At 32.9% G+C, this 17,640-nt stretch overlaps 1 protein-coding gene across 2 annotated transcripts in view; it reads right to left on the reverse strand.

Moving 5' to 3' along the window:
• Window positions 1-16,964, reverse strand: part of LOC108675226 — a 36,158-nt gene extending 19,194 nt beyond the window's left edge. For both annotated transcript variants that reach the window (XM_018163219.2, XM_018163218.2), the window contains exons 1-2: window positions 16,554-16,964; window positions 1,184-2,372 (exon numbers count right to left, since the gene is read on the reverse strand). In XM_018163219.2, the coding sequence (XP_018018708.1) occupies window positions 1,184-1,328 (145 nt within the window). In that variant the 5' untranslated portion in view covers window positions 1,329-2,372; window positions 16,554-16,964. The remainder of the gene's footprint in view (window positions 1-1,183; window positions 2,373-16,553) is intronic.
• Window positions 16,965-17,640: the final 676 nt, after the last annotated feature.

Here is a 17,640-nt window from a genome sequence, read left to right on the forward strand (position 1 = left end):
AACTTGCCGTGACAAAGATAGCCCACTTACAAAAATGTGGTGCAGTGTCCGGAAATTGAGCGCTAGTGTAAACTCAAAGCAAATAACTCAATTCGCAATGGAAGGAATACTTGACGTGTACGAGATTACGCCTTTATCGAAATTGGTTTTGGTAAATTTCCAGTAACAGAAAGTTACAGGAAATTCATTTTCACAAATTCGTATCCAAAAGTTCCAAAGTTCCAGGAATTTCCTATACATAACCATACGCATTCTTTTCTTTCTATGTCGACATTACTTTTCAAATGACAAGTAAATTTTAGGACTCAAAAATTCTTGACCTGAGGATTCTTCGGTGCTGAACACAATAATGCATGCTAAATATATAATTTTGAATTGCTTCAAAACCAAGTTAAAAATTTGATTTAAATGAATTTTCAGAGTTGAAATAGGTCTTCAATATTAAAATTCTGACTACAATAATCTTACTGTTTGATGAAGAGTGTTTGAATATCATGTGCATTTGTTTTCAGAGGTTGGAAAGTTAAAAAAATTAAAAAATTGAATACCTTAAATATTTGAAGTAATAAGGCGAAACCATTTTCGCAGAACTAAACCGTAATTCCCAGTAAAAAAATAAAAGACATTTTTCATCAGAAGTGCACTCCAAATTCGAAATTATGGGCAATTCCTTTTATATTTCGTGGAATTTATTATGATATGACATTATAACAGCATCCGGTTTAAGCCATTGACATAAATACTGAGTGCCCAAAAATTGTATATTCCAGTCTTCGCACGCACAGGAGAAACATTTCTGATGTTGGGTCACAGTTGAAATTATAGAGAACTAAAACTAGCTGACACGAAAATATAATAAAAATGTATTCAACATATAATATATATCATATATTGAATGTAATATAATATAATGATATAATAAAGATGAACACTCTTCTTCGATATGCCACTCTGACTGTGATAATCAAATAGGTTATATAGTTATATAGAATGATAAATAAAAAATACTTGGCATATTCTTACATTTAAATTTGATGCCCGCCAATTTAGCTATAGTCATGCACAGAATTATTCAGTTAGATCGACTGAAAACAAGTGACGAGAAATGTTTAATTCATTGACAAGTAATCATAATATTACGTTAAAAATAAACAAAGCAATTTTTTGTGATTGAAAAACTTACCAGAATTGAGGAAGAGCAGCAACAGCATCACCTGAGAAGCTCTTCGGATTATCTTAGGCGACGACATTTTTACGGGCGATAAAGTATAGTTTATTGCCTTGATCTTCCTTTTGGATGGAGTCACGAAGATGCCTTTATGGGGCATATAGTTTACTTAATAAAGCCAAGTGATGAAGTCACCCCTCTGTCACCAGTTCACGATCTTCTTAGTATTTTAGAAGTTGTCACTTTACGTTTATTTCAGATAGCCAATTTTATTACCAGCAAACGTCCGAAAATTTTAATATTTTTACTTTTTATTTCATCTGCAGGTCAAATGAATTTATCTATTCAGGTGGTTCAGCTATTTTACGTATTTTGTTATTCGCCAATTTACTCGAAATAATATCATAATTTTTTTGATGTGAAGACTGAAATTCTTATTCAGCCAATAGCTTGAATGAGTTTTTATCATTTAAATTTTCACGAATTGTTCACAAAACGACTAATTTTGCGAAAATTTTCTAACCGTTGAAATCAATTAGTGCAGTGTTCATCATTTGCATATTTTCTTTTAATTTTCTTTGAATCTGCTAAGGATTGAAAGATGAGATAAAACTCTTATTCACGTAAGTAAAGACACTATAATATTTCACCTTCAATCGAAATTTATTTCTTTCATTCATACCAAAAATTGCTGTGTGCTAGTTAAGAGCTTTTAAGTTCTCAACGCTAAGCTCTTTTTAAAAAACTGTCTTTCCTTCTAATATTTTACTCTCTTTAATCAATATTATTCGCAATATATGATTGTACTATCATTTTATGTGCTCAAAAACTCATGCTCCAGCCTCAGAATATATCAGCTGCAGGCGTCACGACAGCTGCTAATTATTGATTGTGTAAGTCGATCGCCTGGCGCTAGTTTGCTGAATGTCACGAAATTGCTGACGAAAAAATTATCTCATTGGTAATTAATAGTTTTTAATTGATGTCAATTCTTTTAAGTTGATGGAACTCGTGAGAGACCCATTCGTTCTTATTCAGTTCAAGAAGACCTCATATATTTCAAAATTTTACACGTAATGTAACTTGTATGTCTTTTATTAGAATCAAAGCTTCAGGAGGAGTTATTAATTTTCAGATTTTGTTCTGAACTTCGTGTCTTCTGAAGCCGCAGGAATTATGTTTCATTGCGATTCAGAAGGTCCATCTGGAAAAGAAATATATATGTGTTAGTTTCCGAATCAAAATCAATAACAAGTTCTTTAAAAAAGGCCTAGATTCATAATACGTTGCATGCTCAAAAAAGTTGAATTGAAATATTGGGATGGATTTTGACATATCATTAATGCAAGCAAGGCAAGCATGAATTGGATATTAAAAAAAATTAAGTTCCAGATTTTCAGAAAAAATTTCATTACGAAATAAAAACGGAAATATCTAATGAAGGTTTGCGAGCAAAATTTGCCTTAAAAGAGACTTTTAATACACAATCTAGATTATAATAGATTTTTTGAGTATAAAATGTATTTCTCCATTCAAGTTATCCACAAATATATTTTTTACATTTTATGCACTTTAGTATTGGCTCACAATCTTTATGATCTTATTTACTCGGACATTCAGCTTCTTACAACTACATTTCAACTTCCGTCGAACTTTGCAGACTAGAAAATGTTTCTATGAAACCACTTTCCTTTTCCCTGGCTTTATTTTTGTAGCATTTGGCTTTTTTGCAGCTTTTATGGCTCAGCTCAGAACATTTTTTCGCGAACAATGCCGGATACTAGCAAAGGCCAAAATGAGCATCGGAGTCAAAAGCGACCTCTTCTCGATTGTTGTGAATCCAAGTTTCTGGCTTCCCCGTTCGATAAAGCTCACTTTCTGGTATGAAAGACATTCTGTATATTTAATTAAATTTATTCACTGACACTGAAATTCGCGATCGATGAATCTCACCTTTTTGGTAATAATAGTATTTTTAGTAATTATGTAACTATCCTCTCTTGTACAGAAATAAATTCACCGTGTTGTAAGTTTAAGCAGTTCGAGATCATCAATTTTGGTAAATAATTAACTTAAATAGAGTTATTTTTTGACCGTCGAATCTTTGACTCTGATGATGAGTTTATTGATGGCTACGGTAATGATAGATCTAAAATGTAATTTTATGCCGGAAAAATGAGAACATAAAACATCGCGAATAACAATAATAGATAAGATCAGAGTGTTTTACATACATTTAGGTTTGTAACATTCATTATTTATCATGTTACGTGGGAAAAAATTAGCACATTGTTAACGGTATGGTTGGAAATTTTATAAATTTGCGTATATCAGTTTTAATTTCCCATTTGCAACATAATTTATTCAATGCATCAGGAAATAAAGCATTGTAATTTTTAGCAGAAAAAAATGATCCACTTTTTATAAGTAATTGGTGTAACTTATTTTAATTTATTTTATATTCCGCTTGACCATAATTCGCTGTCGATTCTCTTCTCCGTCACTTAATCCCCGATCTACTGAGGATTAACGCAGTCATTCATGATTATTTCGCGTGCCATGTAAATAAATTCTATCCCATGCTTTATCGAAAGTAATATCTCGAGCTCACGATATTAAATACGTTTGTCATGATTAATATTTTTACAATATCCATTACACCATGGCAGTCGATAACGGACTGGCTGCATAATATTATTTACGGTTGCTAAAGGTCAGGAAAATTATTTTTTACGATTCCTGGCCGAGGGCTGAGTAGGTCAGTCATGGCCATAAGAAATGGACATCAAATGGAATTTTCTAAAGCTGCTTAGCGTTATTTTCGATAGAATTGGGGATAATTTTTTCCCTCAAGTGACACTAGAAACATAAAAGCAAAGTAGTGAGAAGTCGTAGGTGAGTTACCAAGAGACGGCCATTCTTTATAACAAATTAATATATTGTAGTAAGGAAAAACGCGTTGTCGGGAGAAATTATCGCGCAAGAGATCTTGCAAGAAGGTTTGCGGGAAATTGAAGTTGTTTCTAAGTTTAGAGAAATTGATTGCTAACTTTCAGAAGCTTGTCGAAAAACTTGATTACTATTGTGGTCTGATATAATTAAAGTGATGCCGCTCTGTTTTAAAAACACCGAAATCCGATTCCAATCTGGATGCTTGTGACTTAATAAAATAATATTTAATACAAGCTAAATTTGCTAGTTAATTTAAATGAAATGAATCCTTTTATTTTGGAATTCGTTATATTTTGAGAGTTATTTTGATTTTTTTCGGAGCCCTTATTGATCTTATTCCTTCGAGTGTTTTACAACCTAACTCTGAGTTAAGCCGAAGTTTCACTTGGGCACACAAAATGGAAGCCAACAAACGACTGCATATTTTGTACTCATTTCTCCACTTAATTTCACTCAAGTTTGAGGCTTCTTGCAGAGTACAATGGAGTCCACAATTACGTTCTCGTCACCAACGATCCAAGCTGTCACGCAACAATGAATTTCAGTCAAACGCTAATGGTAAGCTGGAGATTGCCCGATCACAGACCTCGATACTGTGCACCGTGGATCAATTATGAAGACTTTAAGGCTCACTCTAGCATTTTCAATTTAAATATTCTAACACTGATTATCTGAGAATATAAGGCTCACTCCAGCATTTTCAATTTAAATATTCTAACACTGATTATCTGAGAATAATTTGGACAAATTTGATTTTTTTGCATAGGCTCGCAGCTTGAATAACTAGTTCTAACGGCAAAACATATTTAACAAACATAGCATAATTATAATTGTAATTCCTACACTTTGCCTGTTTGTTTTTACGTTACTTAAAATAAGCACTGATTGGGACAATGTTTCGGTTTACTAATTAGAAACCTTGGATGAGGCATTCCATTAAAGGAAAACGTTTTAAATTAACCATGTCAGATAGAGATTTACTCGTTTATCTGTTAGCGCCCTTCATTCACTGAAAAATCTCCGAAAAATTAATGAAGCAAAAAAAAGAGAGTGAGTGTGAATTATTTATTCTCAGAATCCGTTCTCTACATTCAATATCGTCAAATTGAATGCTGAGATTTTGATGAGACAACATCAAGAACTTTGTAGGAAGCTATGGTGAATAATAATATAAATAACAAATTTATAATATTGGGCTAAAAATATAATACACTGGATGCAAAACATTTTTTTCAGCTTTATAAATTCGTAGATAAGATCAGGAAATACTGATAAGAGCGTCATTGGTTCGACGGTGAGATGTCACGCTTGACGGTCGCGGCCACACCCACTACTTTATCTCGGTACCTTCGTTTTCTTTTTATCTTTATCTATATATTTTCAACTTTTTATGTTTGTAGTATTGGCGAAGGCATCGATTATTGATTCTGATTGGTACAGTTTATCTAAGAGAATTATAGAGTTCAGTTTTGTAAGTTTGGCATTATATAAGAACGTTCCATTTCTAAATGCCGTTCCCAGACTCATCGGAATTTGAGCTGGAAAGTTTGACTATCAAATTTTCTGAAAGTTTGACTTTTTGGCTTCCGAAAGTTTGACTTTCATAAGTACAAAATAATGTTATAGCAATAAGCTATAAATGTAATTTCATGTTCGATGATTAAAATAGAAATGAAAAGTCACAATGCAGTAATTTGAAAACATTCTCAGCAGCCATAATTATAATTTTATGGAGGATCATTCAATGAGAAATGAAAACAAACAACGGAACAATGCTTACATATTAAAAAAAGGGTATAAATAAATCTAAATCAACCTAACAGATGGACCCAACTCAGCCATTGGGTCTGCACAGTTATTTCTTGCAGTGTCGTGAACCAGCAAGCCCTGAGATAAGGTTTCAGACTGTGCATTGCAAGCGACGTTTAATCAAGTAATGTCCCCATTTCCTAAGCCCAAGACATCGTTTCCTTGGCCCTCCAAGACCGAGGCAAGTCTCTGTAGCATAATTACCAGTCAAGGTTCAACGTGTGTCCACTGTAATAGGTCACCTATAAACAGTGTGTGTGTCCAAAGATTATACATTAAAACGTAAACTGTTTAAAAGTAAATCGTGAAGCTGAGTGAATTGTAAATGAGAATATAGGCGAAAATTGCATGTGATTCATGAACTAGCAAAGTTAAATAGAATTTTAAAATTTAAAAATTATAAACATCAAGTGACGTTAAGATTTTCTTTGTTTTAGTTCAACAAATTTAGGAAACAGTTTTTAGATGAAAAATTTCTGTTGGTTGATTAACAGTGAGTTCTGTATAAAAGCATAGCAGATGAAATAGGAACTTTCGACAATGAATGAACGATCAAGGTTGCAGTAACCGGTAAAATTTGTTGTTTTTAAGTATAACTTTTAATGAAAGTAAAAAAATTAGATCTAATAATATTAATAAAATTCTTACGAATATTACTCGTAGTTTTACTTTATGCTAATCGGTAACAATAATGCATTTGATCAAATACGAAGTAAAAACGTGCCTCTAATGTAAGTTTTAAAATCGATTTTAAGCATTGTTCGAAAATATTAGTAATATTAGTCACCGTCGTGTAATAGGTGTTCAGGAGGCGATGAATTTTTTCTTTCTCCAAAAGTGAATTCTTTTTCTGTCTATACAATCAGAACACACGGTAGTTAAGAGCTCGTTATATTTGCATGATACGTGCAGGATTCTTTCACGTGCACCACATGCAAGGCTAACTTTAATGCCCCAGAATCCTAATGAAACTATGCGCGTGATGGAAAGCATGCGATTTGCATCGCACATTCCCTGCATTATTGATGGTTATTATATATTCATAACACCAGCATAACACAGCCATTAATTTGCCGAGCAGCACTGTAGTGTGAACACAATATGTTCGTAACGAACCTTAAATCATTCCTTGCTCAGTGCAGTGCTTCGATTTGTACATGAAAAACTAATTCCTTTCTCTGACCCAGTACGATCACCTACTGCAATACTTCTGGATTGAGCTACCATTTTGCGCTGAAAGCCAATGTGCGAAGGCAGTATTTTTCTCCTTGTTTCAAGGTGCGAAGCTGAATATATATGTTTTCATTGAAATCTCGTTATATAAATTTTTTTATCTGAAGTCATTTATTTAATTTAAAGTTATATTCAACTCGCAGTATGTCCAAGTATCTATTGTACATAGAAAATTTAATTGTCTATTTAACCATTGTTTATCATTGGTAAATTATATCATTGAATAATTGTATTCGCACCATATAAAGTCAGCATTGTAAAGTAATTCATGATTTACCGCAAGCATTTGCGTCATGTGTACACTGAACTTCTGTAACCTCCAGAGTGGTTGAAATGTTGAATTGGAACGTCGTATTGTTCTTGCTATCATGGCCAAAAGTAGCAGACTAGCTTTGTTTTTAACGCCTTCCCCCATAAGCACCCAAATTGATAAATCATATACAATGAGCATGGCTGATAATTAATCGCAGTAGTGCAGTCAATATTTGAGCTTACTATACGTCAGCAATTTATGTACCAGTCCTATAGTTGATAATTCATACCAGCTAGCTATGGCAAAAGTTTACAGTACAACTACATGACAAGGCTATTTCTCATCAATATTTATGTTAGCTATAACTAAAAATATTAAAGCTTCATTTCTAAATAACCTTCGCATGAGATTAATTTTCTAGTGAAAGCGTGAAAAGCAAAGTAAACTTTAGTTGTGGCCACGTAATTGGGCTCTGATTTTCTAACCCATGGAATGCATATTTTCTTAAACATTTCATATTAAGATTCCGCATCGGTTACAATTATGTCTCTTAGATATATTGAGTGATAACACATTTCTATTTAGGTCTGACTCGCAAATGCAAATATCCAATACAACATGAGCAAATTAATTCGATCCAGTTCCAAAGAGAATTCAGTCTGCATGTATGATTAGATAGTATAAATAGATAGTGAATTTCTCGCCCAGCTTCGCTCACTACAGCAAATATCGTTCAGCATGAAGTCCACTCCAAGAGTTAAGACATTTGAGTGCCATTTATGTCAGCTCTGCAAGAGCCACGTGGCAATTTGTGCAATACTTGCTGCAATTTAACTGATATGAACATCGCTTCTCAAGATAACTTGCAAGATTATATCCCAAATATGTTATCTGTTGAATTGTGTTCTTGCTTTAACATTTTATTGTTGATTGATACTTTTAATTTGATAAGCCATGATTTTTTTCGTCATATTACTGCAATACAGAATATAATATCTGAAGATTAACCTAATAAATCTAAAGTAATATCGAGAGAAAGATTATATTATAAAATCCATTTCGTTTTTCATCAACATTTCTTAATTTTCCGCATAAGGAAGAAGAAAGGTAAAACATATTTCCAATGTGCCTTGATATCTGAAGAAATCAAAAAATAGTAGAGGCCACTGATATAATTCTCAATGAAGAAATACAGTAAGTCCTATAATTCTTCAGCACCATTAAAAATCCATTTGATATGTTTATTATAATACTTATGCAGTAATTTAATTATTTTACGACTTTCCATTACTCGGATGTTTAATTAACCATCACCTCAAATGAGAACTTAAGAATTTCATCTTTTTCCGTTCAAGAGAATTTTACATAATTTATTTTTCAGTTTGCCTGCTTCGTGCTTTACTAATTAGTAATTACATTAAAATTTTGAGAGAAAAGAATTTAGTGCCACTTTTTACTCTCAAATACCGTTGAAGGCAGATTTTCAAAAAAATGGTTACGAATCATTTCTACACAAATTGATCAAACCGAGCTTTGTGTTCTACAAAATAGTTAAAAAAATTTATATCCACTCGTCTCATAACATATTCTGCCAGCCATTATTATCAATACGTTTTTGTAAACTCTGTGGAATCAACAATTACTACAAAAAATGCATTTTTCCTCAAATGCTTTCAACTTCCCTTCAGAATGTTGGGGGCAACGGAACAAGACACCATGCGCACTGGACCATGAAAACGCGTAAAGTTTTTCATAGTTGTTCAGTTTAAAAATTTGCTACAAATGTTATCGTTGCTCCCCGTGTAAAAAATTCCATATGCACACAAATGGTTTGAGTTTCTGGCACTTTGTTCGGATGCACTATACATTCTTGCTTGTATGGATACTTTCTCCCAATGTCCTGGCTTTCCCCTAACAATTTAGTTAATTTGAAAACCAACGAAAGGCATTGCATTCTAAAACCTCTAAAATGTGTTCCGAATCGATAAACTTTACAGTTAATAAACTTTCTATGCAAGTTTTTTTCACACAGATACTCTATTCCCTCGCGCCAATCTTACCAAGCTACATCGTTTTGCCACTTAATGCTGTAACCTCTCGTATTTGAGGCATTCAAATTCAGACTGAAATGACCAGTTGTCCATATCAAGGGAGGGGCATGAGACGAAATTATGAGGTTACATCATGCAAGGCCAGCCAGAATAATCGGACCGACTCAGAATACTGAAATACTCGCAGTAAATTGTGGCCTTATCGGTGGTCAGATGATTGCATTCTGTAACCCGCTGTCACTTCCACGCAAAAGTGACTTTCGCCTCTGGTACGAGAATGTTTTGCCATAAAAAGGTAGAGAATATTTCGCCCATAAGACCTTTCTGTACTAAGAGAAACTTCACGCACGTTTTCGGACATTCAATTATAGTTTAGATTTAGGAGAAAATCGAACGTGAGATACATTCACTTTAGAGTTCGTCAGAGATTTAATGAAATAAATTACTGGAATATCGAATCTAATAGATTCGCTCGAGTACCATAATTTCATTAATTGAATTCAGTATCAGCAGAAGGCTTCCAATGTATCATTTAGATTACGTAGAGACAATATTAAGAAAAATCTAAGTGAATGTAATAACATTTAAGGAGATACTTTAAAATGGGTTTGAAAATCCGTAGAGTTGTGACTGATTGACTGTTGCAATGAAGAAAGCTTTAGGCGTTCATTGAAGCTAAAAAATTAATTGCATGTGCTAATTGGTAGAGTAATTACAATGACATATAATTATCCGTTGAGTTCATCTGTTCAGATCATCAAGTTCGTCCGTACCTATAATCAAGTTCATTCCATCCTATCATTAATTTCACATATTGTAAAGAATATGGCTCTTTGTTCGGGGGATTGTTCGGAATGAAAACTCGTTGTGGATTGTAACGGTTTCTGAAAACAAAGAATGAACAATTTGAACACAAATTGAGGTTATTCGAGATTATAAACAATATAGAGAAAATAGCCAAGGTTAACAAGCAATAAAAGGATCATAACACAAGTAAATGATAACGTACCAAATTGCTGAACAATCTCGGTCAAGTTTGGTTCAAAATGAATTTTGTCTGATCTCCTTAACTCTGGTCCTGCCTAAAAGGTCCCAACCTTATGTATACGGGAGAAGTATGTGCAGTAAAATTCTTTACACATATCATTAAAATTTAATGTACCCACACTGTAAAAAAAATATAACTTCATGATGCCTCCAAGTTGGATTTTCAGTAGAATTAAAGTCCAAATATTTTACTGAACTCAAAAAGTTTTTGCACAAGAAAGAACGCTTATGCAGTGGACATATCATCGTATCTCCCGCCTAGTGTTAAAATATTAACATTCATAAAGACTATTAATCACCTTAAAGCCCATTTCATGGGGAGATAACACAATTTTTTGTCAAGTGATTGAACAGTAGCTTCTATACCATGATATATTTTCTCACAACGTTTTTCTTTGGAAAAAGTACCAAACTTCATGCCAAGTAATGGAGAAGTAACGCTCAATTCAACACGTTATATCCTCATAACCACTATCCACTAAACAAAATGTACCATATTTCAAGGCTAGGGAATGACTAATGACACTCATAGCGACACATAATCACTTTACAACACATATCCAGTGGACGCAACACCATTTTTCATGCCTAGGTATTGAAAAACAACACTCACTGCTACACATAATCACCTCATAACACATATTCGGTGGACACAACACCATTTTTCTTTCCTAGGTATTATAAAGCAACACTCACTGCGAAAAATAATCATCTCATAACACATATCCAGTGGACACAACACCATTTTTCATGCCTAGGTATTGCAAAGCAACACTCACTGCGACAAATAATCACCTCATAACACATATCCAGTGGAAACACCGATGTTTTACTCGCCTTTTGTCATCACTTCATATCGATCTATAAGACTCCGACTCCTCAGCCCATCGCGTGTGCAAGGTCACAAGTAATTTTCCATTACACGAAATCACCTCTATTATCCTGATTGAATTAGCTGGATAATTTCCTTCTTAATATTTCAAACCGAGCCTTGTTGGTTTAATATTATATCATGGGATTAACATTATGCCGCCAGGCCATCGTATGGCTCAATGAATATCAGGCTTACGTTCTACTCAAGCTTCAGAGGCTTGATTAGTGAATTAGGCTTCTGAAATTCTACACGAGTCTATTTGTTTTGGGGAAATTTACATAACCTCATTTTCATGCCCAATCAAATTCTTTGTACCAAATTCTAATTTTTTATTTGAATGTCATTGGGACCGTTCGGGCACGGTATCAATTTGTAAACATTAATTTTCTTCTCTTCTTGACAATTGAGATAGTTTTGTACCAAATTTGAGAATTTTGATTACTTTTATTTCATTGAAAGAGATTTTATATTCTTTGTAAAATAGATCAAAATCATTCTCAAGGGATTTTTTTACGTAAGAGTATTATGCCAAAAATGTTTCTCATTTTACAATAAATAAGCACAGCGTTAACGGTTTGTTACAAAAAAATTAGTTGAAATTTTAGGTGGATCTTAAAAATTGATACCGATTGTATATTCCCTGTGAAAGAACTAACTTGTTAATTATCAATGATAAAATGGAACATTGAATGTGTAACAGAATTCCTTAACTGTCGAAACATCACTTTTACTCACACTCATCTCATTCACAGGCCAAAATAATTTCCTGGAAAAGGCCGGGAATTTTCTCTAATTATTTGTGAAGCGAAGAAGATCGGCAGCAATTACATGGAAATTGATGTTAAGGAAAACAAAAGTTTGATGCGAGCTCTGCTACAAAGCCTCTGAGGGGCTTCTAATTGATTGCATAATGGACTCTTGCCGCAAACAATTTGATCTGAGAAATTGAAGCAGAAAACTTGTCTTTTGTGAAGTCTTCTTGTGTTGAATATTTATTTAATTATTAAAGATTGAATCCGATTGAAGCTTGTTGAGTTCAGTATTGATTCTAGCCTAAATGAGAGCAGATTGTCATTAAACATGACAGTCAAACATGACTGGAAAAAAAGTCATATTTTCGAAATGTTAACGCTAACTTTTTGAGCGAATATTTGGTTTATTGAGAGCTTTGACGTTGTCCCGGGATTTTTTTTCTGCGTGAGCATTTGCGTTATTAAAAAAAACATTTTTTTCCGTATTATAAATATGTCTCTAAAATCTTAGCTACAAGTGTCACTAACGCTAATTTTGGTTGATAAGAAAAAATCCCCACCAGTTATATTTTTCGATTCATGATAAGTTTATGAATTGTCAATAATATTTTTTAAGCGTTTTATAATTTTTATGCCATACTTGGTGAGCTTCATCCGTGAAAAAAATGCGTTTACCTTCTATATGTAAGTAAACTCAATGTAAAACTTTTTAAATAACTCATATTGCGTCTCAAGTTTCTCAAAACCTTTTATATTTGAAATCGAGTTTCTTTAAAAGTGTGTGAATTATTATTATTAAGTGTATTAATTATTATTATCGCCTATTATACACATCTGTTCATAGTTTTAATAAGTGTGCTTTATGCTTGAAAAATAATATTAGTTAGTATTAGGAACCATGGAGTGATCAAATGCGAATGCAAGTCAATAGTTTTGTTAAATAAATTACAAACAAATTTACCCGCTGCTTCTCATTGGGCAAATAATTCCTATGATCAGTAGATATCAATTAAAAAAAAATTCATGGAGTGCAACATTGAAAACCAGTTTATAGTCAGTAAAAGAAAATAAAAAAATACGATTCAGTACTCACTGCAGTGAGTGACAGAGAGCGCATTTTCTCGTCGATGAAAACGTGAAGTCACGGACGGACAGACTGACGGACAGACAGGCGGACGGACGGACAGACAGACGGATATGGCGAGCACAATAGTGCATTTTTCCATAAATGAGAAAATGCGCTAAATATAGGAAAAATTCCATTCCCTGTGTGAAATCTAATGTTAGTTTAGTGCATCAATTCTGACCCACTTGCCACCAAACTAAACACAAATCGTTCTCTTCGTCGAACAGACCCATTTGACTCCGGAGCGAACTGCATAAGTAATGTGTTCTACTATGCAGATGACTAGCATCTAAAAATAATAAAAGACACCTCATTTCTCATTTTTATTGCCATAAAGAGTAAAAAAAATATTTAGGCCTGAGAATTGAATCAATTTTACTGGCAAACACAAATCGAATTCATGCGCAGGTCCCAAAAGCCAAAACTTGCTTATAATGAATCAACATTCACCCACTGTTATATTAGAAAAATAATTGTAAAATTTAATGTATAGCATAAATATATTCCTGTTTTGAAACCCATCTCACCATAAAGCATATAACATGGATAAAATGACCCCAATGGGATAAAATGACCTCAATGAATGTTTACCGAAAATATTTTCTCGCTCGTTCTGGCAATTGTGACTATAATACAAATAATAACATCTTCATCGAATACGCTAAATTTGGACGAACAGCCAAACCAAGATTGACTTCAGTAGTCCTCAACACTTCTGTTTTTTGGACACTTATCTGTAAAGCATCACTAAATGTCAAAAGACGTAAAAAATCTATTTATCCGGTGAAATTCCTACTTCACTAAGTGTTCGTTTGTATTTTATGAATGTTTATGAGATAGCCACCGCAACGCAAACTGTCGCTGATGCAGATAATTTTTAATACTTAAAAAAAAGATAATTCACCTCTGGAAGTGAGAAAAGTTTCTCGCTGAAGCTGAGTTGAACTCCGGACAATTCAAACGGGCGAATTAATCTGACGAATTTCTTAACTGGTTTTATAATACTTTAACGCATTCCTAAAATTATGATCGACAAAAGTTAACGAATTCAAATTACAAAATTAACAGGCAAAGACTGAATTAGATTAAATAAACATTGTCGAATTGATATTTTTATTAGAGATGAATAGTAAACAGAACTCTTATGGAAGTAATTTTAAGTTTTAAAGAGAGCATGATAAATTTTTGTATATTTGGTACATTCTTCTACGGGATTCAATAATAATCACAGTCTTGAATATGCAAAATGTGCGGTTAGGAAAGAATTCACTTGAAGCCGTGACAAGCTCATAACATAGATCATAGATGTTATATTCATCCAACAATGTTGACACACTTACCGTTGAATATTTGCCTTTGTTGCGGATGAGCTAGCGGGTTTGAACAAAGAAATATTCTTCGAAATTCGGGACAGTAAAACGATTCCACGTGTGAAATTTCTATCATGAAATCTTGAATACAATAACAATTACTCATGTGAGCTATTATTGAACAAAGAGGAGTTTTTTTTTTGGTTTTAGGTTTTATTTTTTCCATCTAGTCCAGATTATTGCAATTTCTGCCCTTTTATATGCACTGTCGTGAAATTTGTGTCAATAAAGTTATTTTTAAGCTCGAGTTTCCTGCGCATGTTTTTTTCAGAATATGCAGCGCCATTGAGTAATAAGGCAATACAATGCGTACGTAAATGAATAATTTTGGCATAAAATTATTTTAGTCATCAAGTTTTTCAGTCAATAACAGAAGTAGTGCCTTATTTTTTCAAAAATATTTATGTGGTTATAAAATAATCCATAATTTTTCTGCAATTTTCGCATATAATTCATCATTTATTTTCGGAAATTTTAGGTGTGTTTTAAATTTATTTTCGGAAATGCGTGCGTTAATGAATAATTTTGGGCAAAAAATTATTTTAGTCATCAAGTTTTTCAGTCGATAAGAAAGGCATTGCCTTATTTTTTCAAAATTATTTTATATGATTATAAAATCATCCATTATTTTTCTATAGTATTTGCATATAATCCATCATTTATTTTCAGAAGTTTTAGGTGTCATCTTAGACAACGAATTGATATGTTGTTCGAATGAAGGAAGGTATTACACCAAACTTAAGAGCAGCGCTGCACGGTCAACGTTTTTTTTGCATATTTTTCAAAGGAGAACAAAAGATTCATCACAAGATAGAAATTATAAGCCGTTTTTTATAATTATTGTGAAGTGATTAAGGAATGCATAGTTTACCTCATAAAACACTCTATATATAATGTTGAATCACCTTCAGGTCGCTTATCTTAATATCTCTGCAAGATGCCGCTCTCAAGACCACGCAATCAGCTAGAGTGCCTCCGTTCTTCTCAGTCAACGTTAGTTTAAAAATCTTTTCATTTTCTCACTAAGAAAAATTAAAGCATCCTGTGTTTAGTCTCATGCTTAGTTTAAAGAAATTAATTTAACACAATTTTATTAAGTAATGCCTTATGAGGAGACTCAAATGAAATGAACGGCTCATTCTATTGTGTAACTGAATGCGAAATTTGCTATTAAACTTTATTACTGCAGAAGTAATTCTTGTCTATTAAACAATTGATTGTTTTCTCGATATATACAATTAAAATAATATAATGGACAATTTTGTTATGCTAAAACGGTGATAAATCATCTTCTAAATAATATCGGAATATTAGCATCTACGTGTTTAAATATTGATTATAAACATTATATATTTAATTTTGATAATCAATATTGATTCTTTATAAGTTAATTGAGAATAATTAAATAAAATTAATTCAATTTTATTAAAAAGAATACGAAATTTAATCGATTCTTTGATTTTTCGACTGTGATTTGGGAGTAAATCCCTCATGTGACAAGTTTTTGATTGAAATTCTTGTTGAAATTTTTATAATGCTAAATTTACAGTCAAATGATAATTTCTGTAGTTAGGCATATATTTTAATAAAAATTGCTAAATTAAAGTAAATGAGGATGCTGACAAAAAAAAGTATTTCCGGGCAACAGCGTGCGTCTTATCAATATTCATTAATGTCAAGCAAATTTTATTAATGAGGATGAATGAAAGGGATATGCGAACTTGAAATGAACCTTGATGCAGGCTAAGATATTTTTACAGAAAATCAAGAAATATAATGTAAATAACATATAAATGTGAACATATGTGTCTAATTTCATATGGCTATAAATTCAATTCTTATGGAATCAATTACTAAATATGTATCGCTGAGCTGGAAGACAAATTTAATGTACGCAAAAAAACTGAGGGAAACTCACCCGAAAAGTTGGCGCAGCAGACAAACTTGTGAACTTTTTTTTAGATTTCCGAAAAGAGTTTAGCTTTTTGTTCGGCCAGCAAGAAAACTTGGATCGTAAGCTTGGGATCCGAGCGTGAAAAACTAATTCAGCGCAGTCACATCTATTCAATTACCACTTGCTATGCTCTAAGGTGACCATAAGAAAGATTGTATGAACTTTTCTATGTACTAATTGTCAATAATCCTTCAGCTTCAAAATTATTTTCACAGTTCCTTATCTTACTTCTTTTTAAATCTTTCACAATTGCATTTGTAGTCATGAAAAATGACTTGAGGGAGTCCAAAAAGACTTCGAATTGAATTATTGCACAGCGCTTGAACCTGGAATCGTGTTGAACGGGAGCGCACTGGATGAACCTCACCCGACGGCAGCAACGCGGCAACTGGAGACTTTGAGCTCAGCTGGCTTTTAGAAAATGCGAGACCTGCGCCTTTCGAATGCCAGCCGTTGAAGAGATAGATCTTCTTGTCCTAGCAAATCAGGTCAATAAAGACAAATAACTACCACAGTCACCAAAAACTGTGATTAAGGGCGAGAATGCCAGATAAATCGAGAATCAAGAAAACGAAACCGTCAATAATGTTGGGCAAAGATATATTTTTTATATGAATCTCGAACCAGATTATAAAATATATATTTTTTGTTTTTAGAATAGTTTTGATGTTCAATTGTGCAAAGAATTATTTTAATGGTCAAAAAAATTTTTATTGTATTATTTATTGTAAACAAAATTAACTGGAGCATGTAAATCCCTCCTATGCTTAACAACACATCAGAATTTCAATAAAAATGGTTACTCGTGTTAAATGGGATAGTAAGACTAATAGCGGGAAACGTTTAAAAACTCAGAATGCAATGTACTGAGAAAAGCTTGCTTGTACAAAAGCCTTCAACAACTCTTGCTGCTTCTCTCCAAGATATTGCGCTATTTTGGTGCATTTAAAATCTCTTTTGAATACCGGCTTTAGAATGCCGAGGTGTGAAAAGCCTTTAAATACTCCAACATATTCCAAAGCCTGTGAAGTATTGACAGTTTTTTGAAACA

This window comes from Hyalella azteca, unplaced genomic scaffold (assembly GCF_000764305.2).
Source record: "Hyalella azteca isolate HAZT.00-mixed unplaced genomic scaffold, Hazt_2.0.2 contig14089, whole genome shotgun sequence".
Classification (NCBI taxonomy): Eukaryota; Metazoa; Arthropoda; class Malacostraca; order Amphipoda; family Hyalellidae; genus Hyalella; species Hyalella azteca.